Raw genomic sequence first — 21843 nt, 5'->3', positions numbered from 1 at the left:
CGTACCTATGTTCCCCGGGTCCTATGTTCCCCGCTTTGTATGTGACCGGGGAACTTTTTTTCGTAGGATGGTAGGGGCAAGTACCGCCTTTTTCGCCTCTGATTCGCCTGTGATTGGTTAGAATGGCTCTCCTCCGATTGTTTATGGTTAGGGTTAGGTTTAGGGTTAACCCTAACCCTAACTCTGACCCTAACCCTTTGCACCCGGGGAACATACGACCTGGGGAACATAGGGATGACCCCGAAATCATCCTGGTAAACTCAGCACGGTGTGTTAAATAGGTCAAATGGATACAAACCTCTGTGTGGCAACTAGCTTCTATGTGTGTATTAGAAGCTAGGCTATATATCATAGCTGAGTTTTGGCAATAGCATAATAGCTTGGACAACACTAAGATGAGGAATGTCGGGCTAATTTTCCCTCTTCTTCAGCAGTTAGCTCGCTGTAGCGAGGGAACACCGGCCCTCATCTGAGAACTTCGACAGTTTGTCTGGTTTTACGTTTGCATAACCACTGTTTATACATTCCTTTCATACTCTGCCAATTCAACTTTCATGGAATATCTTTACAGCCGAGTTGTGTTTATGAGATGGGAGAGAGAGGTTCTGAGGAGAAAAGTATTCCGACTGCTCTTTTAACGTACCTATGCCGAGAAACCCGCTTTTAAAAGGAATACCTTTCGGGACCAAGAAGAAAAGTTTGACACACACATTTGTTACGAGTGACATTTTATTACAACAAAAAGTCAAACACATTCTGTAACAGATGTGTACATTATGCAAGAGCCTTCCACTAACTACAAGACTTTGTGGCGTTTCAGAAGCAAGCAAAATGGAATTGTTCTGAAACAAAGCAAACCACTCTTGTACATTATTTGGTCCAAAAAATCACATACATTAAAATTAACTGTAAAAAAAAAATTACATAAAAATCTCTTTAAAAAAATCAAAACAAATAACAATCAATATAAATCGACAAAAGGAATGATATCTTAAGATATTTGAATCCACCGCTCCACATCAGAAATGCTCCCGTGGAAGTTTCCATCTGGAGATGAAACATGTGGAACAAATTAAAAGACAGGCTGAGCGTTTGCATATTGACATGAGAGCTGTTGGGAGATAATCCATCACCTGTTGGTGACCTGTTAGCATAGCTTTGGTGATTGCAGTCACATAAACAATAACCATTTGCTTTTAATTTTAGCGCAACAAGTGTTGCCTTTATTGATTTTCTATTCCCCTTGTTGCCATCATGCTGCTCCATGGAATGCTATATTAGTCTGCTAAGTGCGAATGGTTCCCTGTGCATATAATGCTATTCCCCGACTTAGTTTCTTCAATAACAGTGAAATCTCCACACACATCGTCTGAACTATAACAAATATTGGCTTCCATTTTGTGCTGCTGTGTGAAACACATCTTCTACTGATATGCTCTTCCCTGCCCCTACATCCTGATGCTGTGGTCGTGTACAGTCGGTTTGCATAGGAATAAATATTGCTGCGTATCAAATGAACCGTGGTCCAGAGTATCTCTCAAAATTCCTGTTTGAAGGCTAACATCTACACTGAGACATCACGGCAACATTTATTCTGATGGTCCACGAATAGGAAACATTGACACCAGACGCTCAGCAAACAAATGACACACACACACACACACACAAGTGCATGCACACACACACACACACACACGCACACGCACGCACGCAGTATTTTGGGCTGTTTTCAAGTGTTGTGCTGTTTATGAAAACTAATTAATGACAATGGTCTACAATGTGCAGTTATTGCAGGTGGCCGAAAGGACAGTTACATACACAAATGCATGGTTGAGAATAGACAATGTGCGCACAAACGCACACATGTGTAGATTACAGTGCTACCTCGCAGCACTAAATAGACCCAACTGACTACATGCAAACCAACCCACTGTCACCAACATACATTCGTTGAGATCGGTAACAATCGCCTGTGCTCTGATTGGCTTACGAGTAAGGACGTGGGTCTATTACTCCTGCTTTGGCGCATTTATTGATATGGGGTTAAAGGACGTCATCTCTGTAAGTTTGGGTTTACATATCTGCATTAGGACCTAATTGTACCATTTTCAACATGTGTGGATACAGTGCTTTTAATGTATGCTTACGTCTACGAATAAAGAATAACACCCGTGCATTTAACGTCTCCAAAAAACGAGTGAATCCCTTCACCACAACATCAACATACACCAGTGGGATTTCAACAACTTGTGAGAAAAGGTTTGATTGGTCCACACACCTGTCCAACACCAAGCGTGATTGGACAGAAGATTGTATTGATTGGCACATAGTGGTTCTTTAAACAGAAATAATGATACACATTAAGGTAAAGTATAAACTGACGCACATTCATCTAGTAGTACAGAAGCGCACGGGTTTGGGGAGAAAAGAGCGTCTGAATGTTTATAAAACCATTGAAATACACAAAGTACACAATTTGTTATTAAACACCAGAAATATAACAAATCAAAGCGTGATTGAAGCCAAGCTACCGGCGGATCTTGTAAATTGCGGCTTGCTCCCGAGTTAAGTCTTTGGATTCTCCTGATGAGTGACTTATGGGGAGAGACAGAACTATGAATGGATTCGATGCGGGCCTGAAACGAAAGAAAATAAAAAAGACAAAAAGAGCAAAGGTAAAAGAGAGCCGAAGATGGCGGGGGCAGATGCAGAAGAGAGCAGCTAGGTGCCTATGGCGGTAACAAATGGCCGACAGTGAGGGGCGTTCAGGGAGCCATGACGACGTGAGAGGGAGGTCCACCAGCCTGGGAGGAGCAGGGCCAGATCAGTCTGTCTTTAGGGATAAGCAAAGCTTCAAAGTTGCCGTTGTTTGGCTACGGTCGACCCGGGACCCTTTCTGTTTGGGGGTTAACTCTGGAGTTTTAGAGAGTTCTAATTGGCCCGAGAAAGATTTTCGTCCAACAGGTCTTCTAAAGATCCCGCCCCCTCCAGCATAGGCTCCTCCCTCTTTATCTTCTTAAATCCTAGTCCGGCTGGTTGTGGGTCCTCCTGCATCAGCTCTTTGGCCAGTAGATTGGTCACTGCGTGTCCAGCTCGCCTGTGATTGGCTGGCAGAGATGGAGAAAAACAACAAAGGAGAGAAGAGGTTGGAGGTCAGATTGACATCATGCCATTTTCATGCAAACATGTGTCATGCCATGAGGTAACACACATTATGAGTAGCATGCAACAGGGGCCCAGCTGAGGCAAGCACATCCAGTTTGAGCCAAAACTGGTTTTGCATGCCATCCTGTAAATAAACAGTCAGTGCATTTCCTTAATCCTTGACATCTGACAACACACAAACAACAGATAGCCAGGGCATGTGTTGCACAGGATGCAACACAACATGGATGCTTGCTTTCCGAAGTACAGTCATATAACCATCAGCCTGGAACAAACACACACATACATGCACTGACAGACAGGGAATAAGTGGCTATGCGTTTGTGTGTATATATATATGTATCTATCCGTGGATTGCCGTGGCTAAAGCTTCTCACTACTCATGTCAGATTAGACAGTGGAAACGAATGAGATGCAAGGAGAGGAGAAAACATATGTAGGGATGGGGAGAGAGAGGCGACATGGAGGGAGGGATGCTTCATACAGAGGGAGGACAAAAGGCAGGAGGGGGGGCTGGAGAATATGAGCTGGAAAACAGTGAACAAGAGGAAAATATTAGAGAGAGAGAGAGAGAGAGAGAGAGAGAGAGAGAGAGAGAGAGAGAGAGAGAGAGAGAGAGAGAGAGAGAGACTAGAGACTAGAATGAGCGTGACAGATTGCACCCTGAGGATGCTGTCGTCTTTAGTCCTTTATTCCTGCTTAGTTTTTCTCTCTACCTCTCCCCCCCCCATGCGCACACATCAACGCAAACAAAACACATACATAACCCCCCCTCCCCCCCTCTGCTTCCTCTCTATATATGTTCCTGCGTAGGAAGCCAGCTGTGCGGCAGCGGCCATTTTGAGATATATAGGTCAGTGGGAGATGGTGGATGTATGCGCTGGGGGTTGTTGTGCTACATGCTACGCTACATGCTATCTGTAGGTGACAAGGGCTCTTTTGGAAAGTCTTTGTGTGTGTACATTTGGGTGTGTGACTGTGTGTTCGAAGATGAGTTGGGACACACAAACAAAAGAAGATGCAAACACACACATACACACCGTAACATGCAATCATGGATTGAACGGACAAAATGCAAGACAAAATGACATTAAAATGACAAATCCAAATAAATTGCATCTCACACACACATACACATGTGCAAGCACGCGCACACACACACACACACACACACAGAGGCACAGTTACCGAACCCGCCTCCAGGACTAGCTGTGACAAAGACAGGATTGAGTCTGTGGAGGAGGAAGAGGAAGACAGGAAGTTAGGGAGGAGAGAGAGGTGAGAGAGAGGAGCCTTCAGTGGCTCAGAGTCTGACGGTCGGCCCGTCCCTTAGAGACGCCAGCCTCAGCTGGGGCCAAACAGACGTTGGCCCCGGGCAGCTGGGGCCCCGATCCCTCCCCACGCAGCAAGGTACAGAGCCCTCCCTGTTGTCACACCACACACACACACACACACACACACACACACACACACACACACACACACACACACACACACACACGCAAGAACTCACACGCGCACACACAGGCACGCATGCGCTCAAATGGAGCACTGACTCACACATAGAGCACTCACACTCACACACAGATAACACACACACACACAAGCCCCAAACTAACTTTTCAGATTCATGACGTTCTCTCCACGTCTATTTCCATCCTCTCACCCCCACCTCCTCCCTCCCTCCCTCCCTCCCTCCCTCCCTCCCTCCCTCCCTCTCCTGTCCCTCACTCCGGAAACTGCCTAATTAGACATTATGTAAATGACCCTGTTGCAGAGTGTGCTTCTGTGTGCGTGAATTATGCATGAAGCCTGTCCCAAAATAATACAAACGCCACACATAGAAGGACACTTTGAGAGCCACAATGACAGCGTTCCTCCTCTCCTTCCCTCTCAGAGGCGGGGAGAACGAGAGGTGTGGAGGGGCTGTATGCCAAGAGAATGATCTGGATGCAGTGTTCACGTGCAAGGGGAAACTTATTTGGTGCACTGAGGATTTCTCCCAACATGCTCAGTCAATGCATCACTGATTTCTCTACGGGGATGTTGGGTCCACAATGCTATCAGCTCACAGTACAGGGCTCTCTTTCCATCCAAAGATGCTCTCGTTTCCTCTGAGATATTCCCCGTTCCATATGGTGACTTGGAAGGTCCTCGATGGAAACTTGCATATTGATAACACGAATGAAGGAATGCTTGATTCAAGTAGGCCAGGTAATCTAGCACAGACATGAAGATCTATATATATATATATATATATTCGGCAGCTTCCTGCACAGACAGGATGTTAAAACCGATTATAAGACATGAGGACTCCTTCTGTATTCCCCATGTGTCTGGAACGAGGGACTGGAGGGTCCAACAGTAGGGAACGGGACATACCCACAACCACATAACACCTTCTAACGCTTCTCACACAACCACACACACACACAACCGCACAGAGGAAGCGGAGATTTGAAAGAGGCCGTAAAATAAATAAAACAGATCAGGTGCTGTCAATTAAAACAGCGGGAGCTGGCGTAATGACGGTGCTGATGAGGGGAGAAGGACTCTTTGTTGCACGGCAACGTGTCAGATCAGGTTTATGGGACAGAGATCAAAGGGTGGGTGAGAGAAGGGAGGAGAGAGTGAGAGGGAGAGAGATTTTTAATGAAAACCTTCATTCATTAGCTTTGTGATGACCTGTTTGTGTGTGGGAAGATAATCAACATCCTCCTCTGCCCTGAGGAGAACTACCCCAAAATGGCGTCTCCGCCTGCTGTCCATAAAGAAACCGTGAATACCAGACCCAACGACAACAGAAGGCAAGGAAGGCAATCAGAGAAGTGGACGGTGGCTAGCATATCATAGCATGCATGACCCACGCAGAACTGTCTATGCTGCATCAGAGGCTGTCTGACTGAAACACGCCCACAGCCTGGCCCCGTGCTACATGATGCTGCAGAGCCTGATGCAGACAGCTGCATGGCTCCTTCACCCGGGGCGCCGGCCAATACCGGGCGCACATACCGCCTCCTAGAGGCAGCGGTGTGCAGCACACCAGCAACACACCAGCGACGCCCACGCAGTGGGGCAGTATGGGAATGCATGACGTCGCCGGTTACCACGGCGCCTAGCAAACGGGGTGTGTTCAGCTCCTAGCAACCGGTGGAAGCATGCGTGTGTGTGGTTGATGGTGTGACACACAGGGGCAGATGTCCCAAAAGGGGCATAACTGGTGTGTATGAGTATGTGAGTGTGTATTGTGTGTGAGTGTATGAATGAGTGTGTGTCTTATATATAATATATGCGTGCGTGTGTGTTATATAGTGTTTGTGTTTTATATATTATATTTGTGTATTTAGGAGTGTGTATTATATGTTTGTGTGTGCGATGGGTGCTGTTTTGATACACTGGAGCAGATGTCCCGGAAGGGGCACAACTGGTGTGTATGAGAATGTTAGTGTGTATCGTGAGTGAGTGAGTGAGTGAGTGAGTGAGTGAGTTAGTGTGTGTGTGTGTGCTTACTCTATATACACAGGTGGGTCGTGCCCTGTGTGCATGGTCTCATTGGAGACTGCAGGCAGGCCAGTGACGTCACAAAGGGGCTCGATCAGAGTGGGTTTCCTATTGGCTTGTATTGTTGCTTTAGTGTGTCCTTGTGTGTGTGTGTGTGTGTGTGTGTGTGTGTGTGTGTGTGTGTGTGTGTGTGTGTGTGTGTGTGTGTGTGTGTGTGTGTGTGTGTGTCCACCCCAGCTGTGGGGCCACATCTCTTTCCTATGTCCTCCATGACACTGCTGTTTGAAGAGCAGGCCGTCTGCAGTGTGAGGCGTGTGCCTCCTTTGTCGCGGGGCCACTTTTATCCTCACGCTCTGTTGTGATTGGCTCTTTGTCTGCGAGCAGTCATTGTAATTGGCTGCCGGGGGGGGGGGCCCTGGGTCATGACCTGGCAGATGGGGCTATGGCAAGAGTTGAGATTCATCGCTCCTATCCGAACACCAGCACACTTTCTTTTGTGTTGGGGAGGGACACACACACACACACACACACACACACACACACACACACACACACACACAGACACACTATACTAGGTTATGAAAATATCAAAATGGAAGCATTGGCCCTGTGTTCGGAATGTGAGTGTGTGTGGGGGTATGGTTATTATGTCTTAAGGTTAATAAAGTTTGAAACACTGCCCTGTGGAGCGCAAGACATCTGTTCAGAGTTCATGTATTGGTATGCAAACGCGCACCGAACGCAGTGCCCCTGTATGAGTATGCACACAGATAACATATGCGCGCGTGCGTGCTTTTGTTGATGGCTGAACTGGGGGGGGGGGGGGTAGAACAGAGAAAGAGCGACCCAGACAGACGGAGGAGAACAGCTGTGAACCCCTTCCCTCTGCCCCCCCCCCCCCCCACCCACCCATTCCGATACACAGTGGTGGGCTAAATGACAGGTCAGAGGTGAGCAGGGGGGTGTAGAGGGGTTCCCCAGCCTCGTGGCTGGGCCCTCAGTCACACTGGAACACAATGGCTCTCCATGACAAGACTCTGAATGCAGCCTCTTTGGGCCTTTTAAAGACGGGGCCGTGACGTAGACAGGCCTACAGCTGGGAGAGGGGGAGCTGGAGGGAGGGGAGGGGAGGGAGGAGGCGTTGGAGCCAGTCATGGAGGTACGCTGGAATTTCGCCACGGGTGAAATTAGGTTTAAGCCTCGTCACGTCTTTGAACTGCGTGGGAGTACCAAGAGAAGTTTTACAGAGGTGTGCCGGGATGTTGTTTCATCTAGGTGGAAGAGATCGGGATAATACGTTCATGACTGGAGATGTTGTGGTGATTGGTACCTCTTGAAAAGAGCCCTGTCAAATATGAATTGAACTCTTGAGGCGGAAATGGCCTGCATCAAATTCCGCAGAAACAAAGCACAAATGTGTTGATGTGTCAGATGTGACGTCACCAGGCCCAATGGTTTGAAAGAGGAGCCTGAGATCGTCTGAAGGGAAACTATTCTCTGTGTGAACTCGTCAACAAACACCAGTCTATGGGACTATTGAAGCAATAGATCCCCTGTTATTAATACCCGTCTATGTTTGTTGTAGTACAAATCAGGACCTTTGCACTTCTATGAGGACACTCCCACGCAAATTTACACTGAGAAGATGCTGATATTGCAAAATCCGCAAAAGGCACCAAGTCCACACATTTCACATCAGGTATCAGTTTCAAAGTTTCAAACTGGCAGAGGATGCCTGTGAACCGTGTCTCTACTGAGATTTGTTTTCTCAGCCCACTGATACGATGGGAGCCGTATATCGCAAAAAGGTGTCTTAACATTTACATTTTACATATACGGCATTTAGCAGATGCTTTTATCCAAAGCGACTTAGAATAGGTACATTTGCCAGAAGACAGAGAAACAATTCTAACAAGTCGTGGCTCTAAATTTAGGAGCCAATAAATAGCCAGAGTAACTAAAGTGGTAAAAATGAAAAAGGACACTAAAGACATCTTCATTGATGCGGGGATTAGGAAGAGTGTCACTTGGTGTCTTTGATGCGAGACTCCATCCGAGGTTGTGGAAGCAGGGGCTACACAATGCTACTGCTGGGTGTGAAAGGCCTAGCAGTGACCGTGTGGCTGCTGGCTGAGGAGCCCACTGTGAGGATGTGCTGATGCATTATGTAGGAGGCTCCAAGAATAGAGATGCAGAGTACATGGTGAATAAAGGGGGCTGTATCTGGCCTGCTGATGGGGCCATACACCCAACGCAGCCCCCTCCCCCCCACATCCGCCCGCAAGCCCTGCTAAACTGACACACACACACACACACACACACACACACACACAAACAAACACACACTCTTCTATTGTGTGTGTTCTCTGGCTTACGGCGTTGCCCAGCTGTGAAGACCACGTGTCTCTATGCAAAAGAAAGGCCTTTGGTATTCCTAGTCATGGAAAACCACCCCACAGCCCAGCATGGATGGCTCTCAGTGACCAGCCACTCTGAGTAGGACACAGTTAAATGTGTCTCTGGAGTCATTCAAATTAATGAAGCAGTCCACAGACAGTGACGGTTATATCGTCGTCTAGCGTTGTTAGTTGAAATGTAGAACTCAACAGAACCAGGACTTTCAGGTCAGGGAGTGAAATACTCAACGTTGGGGAAAGAATACGGCATCTGACTGACTCCTCGGTTTGTGTTGGAGCAGAAGAAGCCCTGAGACTAGCAGGGTAGCCCAGTATAAATACATTCTTTGGAAACAAACACAATATGTGGCAGGAGTGTGCTGTTAATGTGTTCCCAGTGTTGACATGAGTGACGTAGTCTGCTGATAGACCAATGCACCATAGCTACCGCGCATACTTGGAAACTCATGAATACTCAAAGAACAACAGTGGGTATTTGGACTATTTAACAGCTCTGGAGCGGCTTTTAGAACATGTAACCAGGGGTTTTAAACCCTGTCTTACTCAGAGAATATCACACTCGCTCACACATACACACTTCCTGTTCGCCACATTAGGCAGCCTGAAAGTATTTGGGGCAGCTTAACCTCAAACCGGGGCCCCAATTTCTTCCTCTCACTCTTTTGTCAACTCTTTCAACCTCCCAACTCCTCTCCTCGTCCACTACCCTCTCCTCTCCTCGTCCACTACCCTCTCCTCTCCTCGTCCACTACCCTCTCCTCTCCTCGTCCGCTTCCCTCTCCTCTCCTCGTCCACTACCCTCTCCTCTCCTCGTCCACTACCCTCTCCTCTCCTCGCCCACTACCCTCTCCTCGTCCACTACCCTCTCCTCTCCTCGTCCACTACCCTCTCCTCTCCTCGTCCACTACCCTCTCCTCGTCCACTACCCTCTCCTCGTCCACTACCCTCTCCTCGTCCACTACCCTCTCCTCTCCTCGTCCACTACCCTCTCCTCTCCTCGTCCGCTTCCCTCTCCTCTCCTCGTCCACTACCCTCTCCTCTCCTCGTCCACTACCCTCTCCTCTCCTCGTCCACTACCCTCTCCTCTCCTCGTCCACTACCCTCTCCTCTCCTCGTCCACTACCCTCTCCTCTCCTCGTCCACTACCCTCTCCTCGTCCACTACCCTCTCCTCGTCCACTACCCTCTCCTCGTCCACTACCCTCTCCTCGTCCACTACCCTCTCCTCTCCTCGTCCACTACCCTCTCCTCGTCCACTACCCTCTCCTCGTCCACTACCCTCTCCTCGTCCACTACCCTCTCCTCGTCCACTACCCTCTCCTCTCCTCGTCCGCTTCCCTCTCCTCTCCTCGTCCACTACCCTCTCCTCTCCTCGTCCACTACCCTCTCCTCTCCTCGTCCACTACCCTCTCCTCGTCCACTACCCTCTCCTCTCCTCGTCCACTACCCTCTCCTCTCCTCGTCCGCTTCTCTCTCCTCTCCTCGTCCACTACCCTCTCCTCTCCTCGTCCCCTCTGTTGCAGGACAAAAGGCGGGGGGGGGGGGGGGTCTGGAGAATGGGAGCTGGAGTACAGTAAGAGAGAGAGAGAGAGAGAGAGAGAGAGAGAGAGAGAGAGAGAGAGAGAGAGAGAGAGAGAGAGAGAGAGAGAGAGAGAGAGAGAGAGAGAGAGAGAGAGAGAGAGAGAGAGAGAGAGAGAGAGAGAGAGAGAGTGGGATCGCAAAAGTAAGAAAGAGAGAGAAAAAGGAATCGGGATTGGAGACAATCCAAATACACACTCTGGGCCACTGCTCCACATCTGGCTTCCATTGAGCAAGGCATCGGGTTACACACCGCCCACCCTCCCCCCTACATGCTCCCATTATGTGTGAACACTGGCCATGCGTGGGCTGCAAACACACACACCTTCCCCCTGCGCACCCCAGATCTCTCCCCACACGTGGTCCAGCCTGCGTTCTTCCTCTCTCTCTCTCTCTCCCCCAGCGGGGCGGCCATGCTAGTAAGACGATCTATCACGCCGCCGCGAGCCCCGCCAGGCCGCATCACCCTGTAAACAACCCGCGGCGCGGCCTGCGTGTTTACCAGCGGAGGAACTCCTGCTACTGTGTGTACGAGATCAAAACAAGAGAGAGAGAGAGAGAGAGCGAGCGTGGGTAGGAAGAGAGACTACAGTGTAGTCCAGTGTCTTAGGAGGGTAACTGGATTGGGCGGCGGGCCAGGGCGGCAGAGTGAGAGACTAAGCAGATTACGGTGAAGAGGCTCAGTCGGGGCTTACAGAGCAGATCAATAGGGTATGTGAACACACACAGAGGCACCGGTGGAAGGTGGGGTAGATCCTGCACGAGGAGACACCCGAGACCTCGCTGAACTGTTACGGGCTGTTTGGTCTTTCTGAGTGACGTTAACGGGCAGAGGAAGCCAGAGCCGGCTCAACACGAGACATCTGGAACACAGTCCGCATGGCGGGGGTCCTGGCTGTTTAACGCACCTCCGTCTACCTTGTTTCACAAGTGAGACGTCTCAGGTTGGAAATGTGATCATAAATAATATATCTGCAGCACATATGTTTCTTCATGCCCCACAGAGGATGATTCATCGCATTATGTTCCCACCATCGGTTCCTTTGTCTGACAAGCTGCCAGGAAAATATAAAAAAAGCAACATGAATGAATAATCTCAAAGGACCACCTATTTGCATTTAGGAAGTTTTAGGAAGCAAAACCAGAATCAATAACAAAGCTTGATGCACTGATTCTGTTCCACACAAAAGGAGTGTATGAACCTCCGCCAGCCGCGATATTCTCCACAGGTGGGACCTCACCTGGCCCATTCAGACCCACTAATGCCTTCCGTTCCCTTAGGCCCGGGTTAATGCCCAGGCACCCTGCCCGACCTCCCCCTGTTTAACCAGGCTGTACCACACAGCCCCCCCGCCCCCCCTACACTGGAGCCCCGCCAGCCAGGCTGTGTCCCCTCAGCCCCGGTCACGCCCTGAGCCACACAGCAGATGGGCGAGAGACACGGAGAAACACAAACAAATCTGTTGTTGTGCCGCCTCAGAGAGAGACAGGAAGAGAGACAGAGAGAGACAAAGAGAGAGGGGGATTCACTAAGAGGAAAAATACAGAGATAGAGCTAGAAGAGGGAGAAAAAGAAAAAAAATTACAAATAGAAAAAGAGACTTAAGTTATCGGAAAGAACTGAGACGGAGCAGGAAAGAGGGTGAGAGGGGAAAAAGGAAAAATAGAAGGAGAGGAAGAGGGAGACAGCTACAGGAAAGAGTGAGAAAGGGCAAAATCTTGAGAGAGAGACACAGAGAGAGAATGAGCTTCCATACAGTAGGGGCTACACGGTAGGAGCTATGAACATTTAGCAGAAATCTACAAATAACCCAAACACGACATCCACGGTATATATATATATATATATATATATATATATATATGGGAACCTCCAGCGCCTGTGAGAGAAAGTCAGCGTCATGTGTGTGAGTACCTGCTTGCCGTGGTCCCCGCTTTCTCCTGAATGCAGCGCCAGACTGCAGCGCCTCCAACAGGCCGTCCATGATACCAGTCTCATCGCCCTCTGTGGAGAAACATAGCATCTACATTTAATATAAGATAAGATAAACCTCTATTCATCCAGCAGGTCGTGTTACCATCGTTAACTCAAGGGACAATACAGTTGGAACAGATGCAAAAGTTGCATGAAAAATCTATCAATAACTACAGAGATAACTATGACTATCTACACACATCATGAGACCGGAAGATAAATCACATCCACAATAACATGCAGCACCCATCACCTTATTAACGATTAATGCATTTAATCGGATGAAGTACACTGACAATCAGGCCGGTCACACACACACACAGGCGCACACACACACAAAGGCGCACACACACGCGCGCGATCCAGCATGTACACATGGAGGAGGGTTAGAACAGTCACATGAGCCCATGGGTGATATTAACCTAGATAGGCCAGTGACCCAGTTAGGCGCCTGCTATTACTAAAGAGGTGGGTGGGTGGGTGGGGGGGGGGGGTCCTTTCTACGTCACAACATCAGATTCACCACGACCACCTCTACTGGTGGAGACAGGGCTTAATGATGGGGACATAATGAAAACAACAACCCACACAACTACAAAGGCCACGTGTTTGTGTGTGTGCGTGTGTGTGTGGGGGGTTTGGTGTGGGAGAGCTGCATGGCTAGCCACAGTTCCTTGCGCGTGTGTGTGTATGTTTACATCTTTCACTCAACAAGGCTATGTGTTTGTTTGGGTATGAATACTGCACTTTGAGTGTGTGTATGTGAGTGTGTGTGGTTGCTTGTGTGAGGTTGTGTGTGGGAGATCTGCATGGCTAAGCACAGTTGCTTGCGCATGTGTGTGTGTTTACATCTTGTCTGGGTCTGAATCGTTAACTGGGAGTGTGTGTGTGTGTGTGTGTATTTGGTTGTAATACCAGTGTAAGCAAGAGTATGTGTGGTGCTGATTGCTTTGCAAAGCAGTATGTGTGTCAGGGGGGGAGGCAGATGGTTTTCATTATTCCTGCTTTGAACCTGAAAGCAGAGAAGCTTGGTGGATACAGAGCTGAGAGCGAGAGCGAGAGAGAGGCAGGCAGGCACCAGGGGTTAAAGGTTTATGTCTTCACCCACCGCCCCAGAACCATCACTCTCCATCCCCCTTGTTTTCAACACACACACACACACACACACACACGCACACACACGTTCACATATACACTATATTTAATCCCACAGTAAGCCTCGCGACAGATGGCTACCGATCTCGCCTGTCACGTCAGGGACATGCTCTGTGTGGGTAACATACACCAGTTAATGGCCAAACCCAACTACTGCAGCAACTACAAAAACGGTGACTTTTTTTTCCCTCTGTCCCACATCTGGAGAATTCATCTGGCACTATTTCCGCCACCCTAATCACATGGTTGCCGTACCAATCTGACTGTTACAAAGACACACACTCACACAAAACCTATTTGTGAAATGCTCGGAGCCACTGACTTATAGCTGGTCCAGCGAACTACCAGATAGAAGTACAAACACACACACACACAATGTCTGAAAGTCTTCTGCAAAAACAAACCTTCCCTGACAACCATTATCTGCCCATAGGTGCATGTGGGATCTCCATTTGTATTCATACACATGTTTTTTTATTCTCTCTCGAAATCAAATCAAATTGATCACGGCCCCTCTGAACTATTTCCTAGGTCGGATCAATACCGATCAGTCCCATGTGAGGGAGGGTCGAGGTCATGGTGAGCACGCTATGACAGACAACCCGTGAAATCACTGCCTGTTGGCACGGCAGCGTGAAAGAACATTAGGTGGATTAATTGGCCCGTAGCATTAGGACGTTATCTCTTAAAGATCCCTTTAGATCCCTTCTACCTAGCCACACACACACACACACACACACACACACACACACACACTCACAGAGAGAGAAGTCACTTCCGTGTTGCAACAGCACCCCTAGTTGCCGTTCACACGCTAGGAAATAAAAGGAGAAGGGAATGAACGGGTAAGGGTGTGAAAGAACAAAGAGGGTGAGGGAAGGAGAAACAGAGATGTGGAGAAGGAAGGAGCTTGAGTGGACGAACATGCGGTTGGATCCGAGAATTCTGGGGGGGGCCCTCTCTTCCCTTTGTCTTTTACTGCCCACTTTAATACCCCAATACCCCATCTCGCACCCGTCTGCAACCTACGGCCCTCCTCTCCCGACGCAGCCCCCCCCCCCCGCCGCTCCGTCCAAGACCTCTCCTGCTCTAATCCCCGCCGAGACAGCTGTTGCCCTACTTCTCTTCAGAGTGTGTGTGCGTGTCTCTCTCTCCCCTCCCCCTCTCCCTGCAGCTGCTGCTGCTTCACTCAACCTCCTCTGTAACCCGTGGTCTGGAGCGCCCCCGGTGGCCGTTCCCAGAGTCTCAGCCTTGCATTTAAAGGGCCGGCGGACACACCCACGCGTTGACACATGCGCGGCAGCACACACACCCCAGCGAAGAACAAAGCCCTCTCTGGGTCAGCACCGTCGACACCTAGTGGTCGGGCCGGGGAAGCGTTTGTTTTTCCCCCGGTGGGTCCCGTGTGGAAAGTCCCAGAGGAGAGCGCTGCACTGAGTCACGGACCGGGCTGCTTCAGGCCTGTTTGTCAGGGAGAGCCGTGAAGGATGCGGACGGACGGGAAGAGCTCGAGGTCTGCGACCACATGTCACACTGAGTCGGCCGCAGGGCGAGAAGGAAAATAAACCGGGAATAACAATGAGGTTATTATCAGTGATGTGTTGCATAGTGAGGCACTTGCTAAACATATTTTTAGAAGATGTGTTTTTTTTACGAAGTACCATAAAGGCTCTGTGCTTTGTGCTCACTGAGTGCTAGGCTGGTTCAAGGGGGTGTCTGCATGCGTAGCTTCCAACACGCCTATGTGAGTCTCCCACATTCGCATGGGAATGGCAAGGCCACAAAGTGCAAACATTCTCTGACCTCAGATATATTCTACTCAACCTCTGGGATTGTGTGTGTGTGTGTGTGTGTGTGTGTGTGTGTGTGTGTGTGTGTGTGTGTGTGTGTGTGTGTGTGTGTATACGAAGAGAAGGGCTGCTGGTTAAGGTCCTAACAATGAAGAATGAGCAGCAGTGCTTGGGAGAGTGTGTGAAACAGGGCCCTGAACAGAGCAGTGTTCAGCTCCACAACCGCAGCGCGACGCCCACAGACACAGGGAGGCCCAGGTGTGTGTGCTTTGGCTTTGAACGTCAGTGAGCATTAGGCCAAACCTCCCGAGGGCTACAAGGGAACCCAAATATGCCACCTGTATGTAAACGATCAGTACCTCGCCCGAGCGCACACATACACAAACAGGCCCAAATGCACAAACACACCAAACACACACAGGCCCAGACATACACACACACACAACATATACCCACAAGCCCAGGCACACACACTAAGGCAGTATTGTGTTCCCATAACGCATGCCTATAGTGTCCGGCCATGAAATTTGACTACCTTCCGACTCTCGGCTGTGGTCTGAAAAGAGGTGAAACGCCATTGGCTGACTTTTGTCTGTCGGAGGACAAAGCAATATGTTGGAGTGAAGGGCGTGCGTGTGCATTTAAAATGTCCTTCAGACAGGCAGACCGGGGAGGAGGGGAGAAGGAGAGGACGGAGAGAGGAGAGGAGGGTATAAGCCAGCTGGAACGCGGAGAGAGAGAGATTGTGATAGACACATTCTGGGAAAAACAAGTAGATAAAACACTGAGAGACCCGCACAGCCCCACACAAGCACACCGCTAACAAGGACATCTCGATGCTTGCACGCACACGCACATGGAAAAATACAGCCATTACTCACCCACACACACACACAATCAAATACACGCACAGAAAACTGGAAAAACACAGCACTCACACAATCACATACACGGAAAACTTGAAAAAAAGCACTCACACAAAAATCACATACGCACACACGGATTAAGTGGAAAAATACAGCAGTCGCCCAACACACACTCTTCTGCCCGCTCAGCTACTCTCAGGCCAGTGACAGGCGGGGGGGTCATGGGGTAGCTGAGGAATCCTGACGACCACAGAAATGTGTCCCAGGAGGAGCGAGGAGAGGAGGGAAGGAGGCAAACTAGGGCACAAGCTGAGGAAGAGGGAATAAGACTGCTGTGTGTGTGAGAGAGTGAGAGTGTGAGTGTGTGGGAAGGATTACAGCTTTGAGGGCCCGTGAGGTGTTTGCGTGCATGCATGTGTTGTGAAACTATTCTTGGTGAGCAGTTCTGGTTTCGGGAAAAGAAGTGGCTGCATGTTCTTCAGCGATGACCACACTTAGTGTCCTTCTCTTTTAAGGACAGCCCCCCCCGCCCCCCCATTCACAAGACCATGAATAGAGGACACTTTATCTCTCTCTGTCCCTTATAAATCCTTTTTCTTTTGCCCTCTCTCTCTCTTTCTGTGTGACTTGACTGTGGCTCTCTCTCGCCCGAGCGGAGGTCATAACTATTTGATTATCTTTGGTTAACTAATAGGGACAACGTGTTCCTTCTCGCACACAAAACCTTGTGGCCATAAATGCAAAAGCACGCCTCCACACTAAAATGTGCACGCACACACTGACACACAAGAATTCAAGCACATACATATACACACACACACACGCCACCCCCACCCCCAACAATAGCCGATTCAGTGCAACTATGGGCTCTGAGTGCCCCCAACTGGTCTATTTGAGAAATGCCAAAGAGAAAAAGAGTCTGATGAATATTCAGCTCTCTCACCATGTCTTTTTTCCCTCTTTTAGTTGATTTGACACACACACACAGACACACACACACACACACAGACGGACAGACGGACAGACGGACAGACAGAATTCAGGAGGCCTGGCGTGACCTGAGTTGATGTCCAGGATCTGGGTCTTCTTGGCCTTCTCCTCCTTCTCCTTGTCGGCCTTCTCTCGCGCCAGCTTGGCCCTCTTGATCTTCTCCTCCGTCTCCCTCCTCTTCTGGTTCTCCTTCACCGCTTGCTGGAAGCCACGGAGGGCACAGCAGAGAGAGTGAGTGAGGGTTCATGAGGCGCCGTTTAGGGCTGGTACATCGCAAAGTGTTTATTAACATTGATTTAGGATTACACAGGACTGCTGTGGAAGTATCGCAATGAAAAACTCCCATGATGTATTTTGATGTTGAATCCCTTTAAGGGGTCTTTGTTTTTAGGTGATTGCAAAATAATCAACCGCGGCTTTATGATGATGTACACAAACTTCTAAGGGGGGTGGGGGTCGTGGTCGGCATGGTAACTGGGTGGAACAGGTGAGGTTATAGCCTGGCATCAACCGTCCCACTGTTGATGCGTTAACACACAATACAGCTGGGATACTCACGCACACAAACACACACACAGAGAGATGCTGTTGTGTCAATACGGATGGATGAGGACAAATTTGCTTCACGTGCTTATACCACAGCTAGCAACAATGATCAGATATTAGTTGCGCTCCTCTGAAACATTATTGGCTTCTTATCATCTTAATAAGCTGAGATCAAGATATTCTGCTGCAGTGCTTTGAACACTTTGTTTAAGCCTTGTCAAGGTAACACCTGATCCAAGGTTGTATTGGACCGTTGTTGGCAATGTCGGATTTGTAGCGCATCGATAGGGAACTGGCAAAAGGCAGAGGTGGTCAGTCTTTGAAAAATTATTGACGTTATTGACCAATCCAAATCAATTCTCTCTGATTGAAGTACACAACAATGCTGTGGTATAATGTGGGGACACACACAGACCTCAAACATGGTCTTGAAGGTCTTGAGGTCCCCGAAGAACTCCTCCACGGACATCTTGCGGGGGTCGAACACGTAGAAGCGGCCCAGCTCGCTGTACTGCTCCTCCATGTTGTTGTGCATGAGCTCCAGCTTCTCGTGCTGCTCCTTCGCTGTGCCCACGAAACTGTGAGGGGCCTGGGGTCAAGGGTCACACCAGTATCACCTCATCCTACTTATGCGTTGTCTTAGATATGTAGGATTTATATTATTTGTTGCCTTCCTCGAATCTGGTTTGCAAAGCCGATTCGATTGAATTGTCTCTTGAGAGACGGAAACATTTCCTAGCACAGGGCCGCAGGCCAGAACTGAACGCCACCGGGATCGGACCGCGAGCCGGTACTGAACAGAACTAAACACCAAGGGCTTCTGGGTGGTTTGCCGTGTAGAGGGCATACCATTAAGGCTCAGTCCTGACCGCAGCGACCGGGGTTCGATTCCTGCCCGTGGTCCTTTGCTCTCTCTCTCTCTCTCTCACATACCTTCCTTTCTAATTCTTCATGAATAAAGCATAAAAATGCAAAAATAAATCTTAAAACACCAGCGGTGGAGCCAAGCCGTCGGCCCACACATGAGGCATTTTGAATTTGACCCTTCTTGCAATATACAATATGAGAAACCACATAAAATCACTGGCTACCCTCCCATGACGGTGACCAGTCGGTTTCCAGTCGTGCTGCCTGGAGGGGCTTGAGGACGGAGACATAAGGACAGATGGTAGCAACGTAAAGGATATCGACATCTTCTCAGAGAACAGGTCCCTCTCGTTCTGGGGAGGGGGGAAGGCTTCCAGATCCTTCTGCAGGGTCTTGATCTGACGGCCCATCTGCTCGATGTTTTTCTGGAGCACCTCCGCTGACACTGCGCAGCGGGTCACAGAGACGTGTTGATTAGCAGAACATCGCGTACACGGACGTCCCTAGCTACGACCGTTATAGCCATGGGCTTGAACTACCAGCTATATAGGCAGGGGCTGCAAAGGTAGGGAGACATCACTAAGGACAAGGCCGTGAGGCGGGAGATGGGTGAGGGGAAAGAAGAAGAGGCCTCAGCTACCTCGGCTGGCCTTCTCCACGTGGACCAGCTCATCGCTGAAGCCCATGACCTCGGGATACTGTTCCTGACACACGTCCGCCAGGAAGTGGAGCAGGGTCTGCTTGTGGTCAGCTGACTTGGTGTCGCGCAGCTGATTGGAAGGAACAAGACAAGAGGGTGGGTTTTAGAAAGTTGGGAGTCACGTGTTAAGCCGTTTAGGACCTGTCCCAAATCTGGCATTGTAGATCAGTCTAAAGCCAGAGGATTATCGACATAATACAAGCAATACAAGCTACCCTTAAAGAGGTGGAACGTGTTTGCACTATTTGTGCTCAGCTCCATACAGCATAAACAGTCCGCTTTTGCAGAATTAGCACTATGGCAGATGGCATTCAGCTGGCTCTCTGAATGCGCGCCAGTCAGCAGAAACTATCCATTTTCTACCTCAATGAGGACCTTGACACGGTTAGCCGAGTGCATCTATATTACATTCCTGCATAGATTAGGACAAAAACCTCTCTCACACCTTGTTCTATATTGCTGATCCCTCAAGCCTTGAGGGGGTCCACTTAGAAACCACATTGTCCATCAGCACAGCGTATTGTAACATTGTTTTGGTCCTTAAAAAGGTGCTGAAGGTAGGATTTAAGAGCTCAAATCTGAGAGTAATTCTTTAAGAATAGCAAAGCCATCAGTCAGCTATAAGAGAGTGAAATGCTATGACACTATGTTGGAGTCAATCTTTCCTGTCAGCCAAAGTGAGAGAAGGCAAAACATCTTATCCACGGTGAAGAAAGGCAGGGAAGGAGGGCTACGACATCTCCAGCATTTAGCTCTGTTCTACAACTTTCTGCTCACTCTCTTCAACCTCTCGAAGCTGACCAACAGCGTTGACAGACTGCACCTGCGCGGCGGGGCTGTTACCTTGCAGAGGTAGGACATGCTGAAGCCATAGGCCTTGCCGTTGCGGGAGCCGGCGTTCATGTAGTTGCCGACCAGCAGGATGATCTCCAGGAGCTTGGCGAAGGTCTGGCTCTTGCTGAGCTCCTCGCAGGCGGCCGTCACCGACACCACGTCGGGTTTCACGTTGTTCAGCAGCTCCTCGAACTGCAGCCGGAACAGGATGGCCTCCAGCCGCGTCTTCAGCCGCTTCACGCCCGACATCTGGGGGGGGGGGGGGGGGAATCAAAGAGCGTGGAGGGGTTCTGCTCAGGCACAGGGACCCCCTCTCTCTGTGTGTGTGTGTGTGTGTGTGTGTGTGTGTGTGTGTGTGTGTGTGTGTGTGTGTGTGTGTGTGTGTGTGCGTGTGCGTGTACAGGGTTTCCCCCCTCTGACGGGATTCAGCATACGGATAAACAACAGTGGCCTTGTAGGACGGTTGACGTCGGTGACCCGTGTGTGAGCCGTCCGGGGGAACACATCACGTCCTGTGATTCACCGTCTCCAGTGAATCATGCGTTTCCTCCACGGATGTCCTGCTCTGCTCCCTTCCAGAAGGGGCTAGCGCACTTCCTTTGGGTGTGTGTGTATGTCTATATATTTATATACGTCTCTGTGTGGGGGGGGTGTGTCTTCCTCACCACCACCGCAAACTGCTCGGCCTCTGCCAGGTCTTCGTACTCGTCCTTCATGTCGGCCAGCGTGTTCAGTTGCTCCTGGTCCGGCATTTGCTTGATCAGGTTCTACACAACACAAGCAGACCAACGTAAGCTCTGGAGGTCCACTGTCCTCAGCCTGATCAGGTTCTATGGGACAACCAGACCCAGGTAAGCTCTGGAGGTCAAACTCTAGTGACGTGCCCTACGGTTTGGACTCTCTAACGTTACGTTTCAGAGGACAGATTCATAAAAGTGGCAGAACCCCAAACCCAAGAAATATCAATTTATGTGGGTATTGCAAGCAGATACAAAAATATTTTCTTGTACTTGTGGATGTAGAATTTGTATTCAGGATGATGAAGCAACAAGAATCTCCATTTGTACCTGGACCATGGACTCTGTCAGCACCTTCTCGTTAACCTCCAGGATCACCATCTTGATTTCTTCATACGGCATACGGAATGAGCCCAGGAAGATGGCTGGAGCAGGCGCGCGCGCACACACACACACACACACACACACACACACACACACACACACACACACACACACACACACACACACACACACACACACACACACACACACACACACACACACACACAGAGAGAGAAATGCAAACACACACACACAAATACATGCAAAATTACAAACACGCGCATGGGTAGACACCAAAACATTTAGAGGTTAACGACACATTTATCATCAAGTCCACCATTAGAACAAGTGAATGTCTGACTTTTGGGAAAACTTTTTCAGAAGTCATCAGACCATCCG

General features: G+C 49.4%; 1 protein-coding gene across 4 annotated transcripts in view; it reads right to left on the bottom strand.

The window, feature by feature from the left end:
* Positions 1–711: 711 nt before the first annotated feature.
* Positions 712–21843, bottom strand: part of diaph1 (diaphanous related formin 1) — a 102452-nt gene continuing 81320 nt past the window's right edge. For 3 of the 4 annotated variants that reach the window (XM_030367958.1, XM_030367959.1, XM_030367960.1), the window contains 9 exons: positions 21451–21545; positions 21049–21150; positions 20393–20632; positions 19490–19619; positions 19170–19294; positions 18398–18562; positions 17505–17637; positions 12576–12665; positions 712–3107 (listed from right to left, as the gene is read on the bottom strand). In XM_030367958.1, the coding sequence (XP_030223818.1) occupies positions 2932–3107; positions 12576–12665; positions 17505–17637; positions 18398–18562; positions 19170–19294; positions 19490–19619; positions 20393–20632; positions 21049–21150; positions 21451–21545 (1256 nt within the window). In that variant the 3' untranslated portion in view covers positions 712–2931. Of the gene's footprint in view, positions 3108–4353; positions 4398–12575; positions 12666–17504; positions 17638–18397; positions 18563–19169; positions 19295–19489; positions 19620–20392; positions 20633–21048; positions 21151–21450; positions 21546–21843 lie in introns of all 4 variants that reach the window. The other variant, XM_030367961.1, reaches the window with a different exon arrangement.

This window comes from Gadus morhua, chromosome 10 (assembly GCF_902167405.1).
Source record: "Gadus morhua chromosome 10, gadMor3.0, whole genome shotgun sequence".
Taxonomy (NCBI): Eukaryota; Metazoa; Chordata; class Actinopteri; order Gadiformes; family Gadidae; genus Gadus; species Gadus morhua.
Note: the sequence above shows the minus strand (reverse complement) of the source record. Positions and strands in the feature narration are given on the sequence as shown.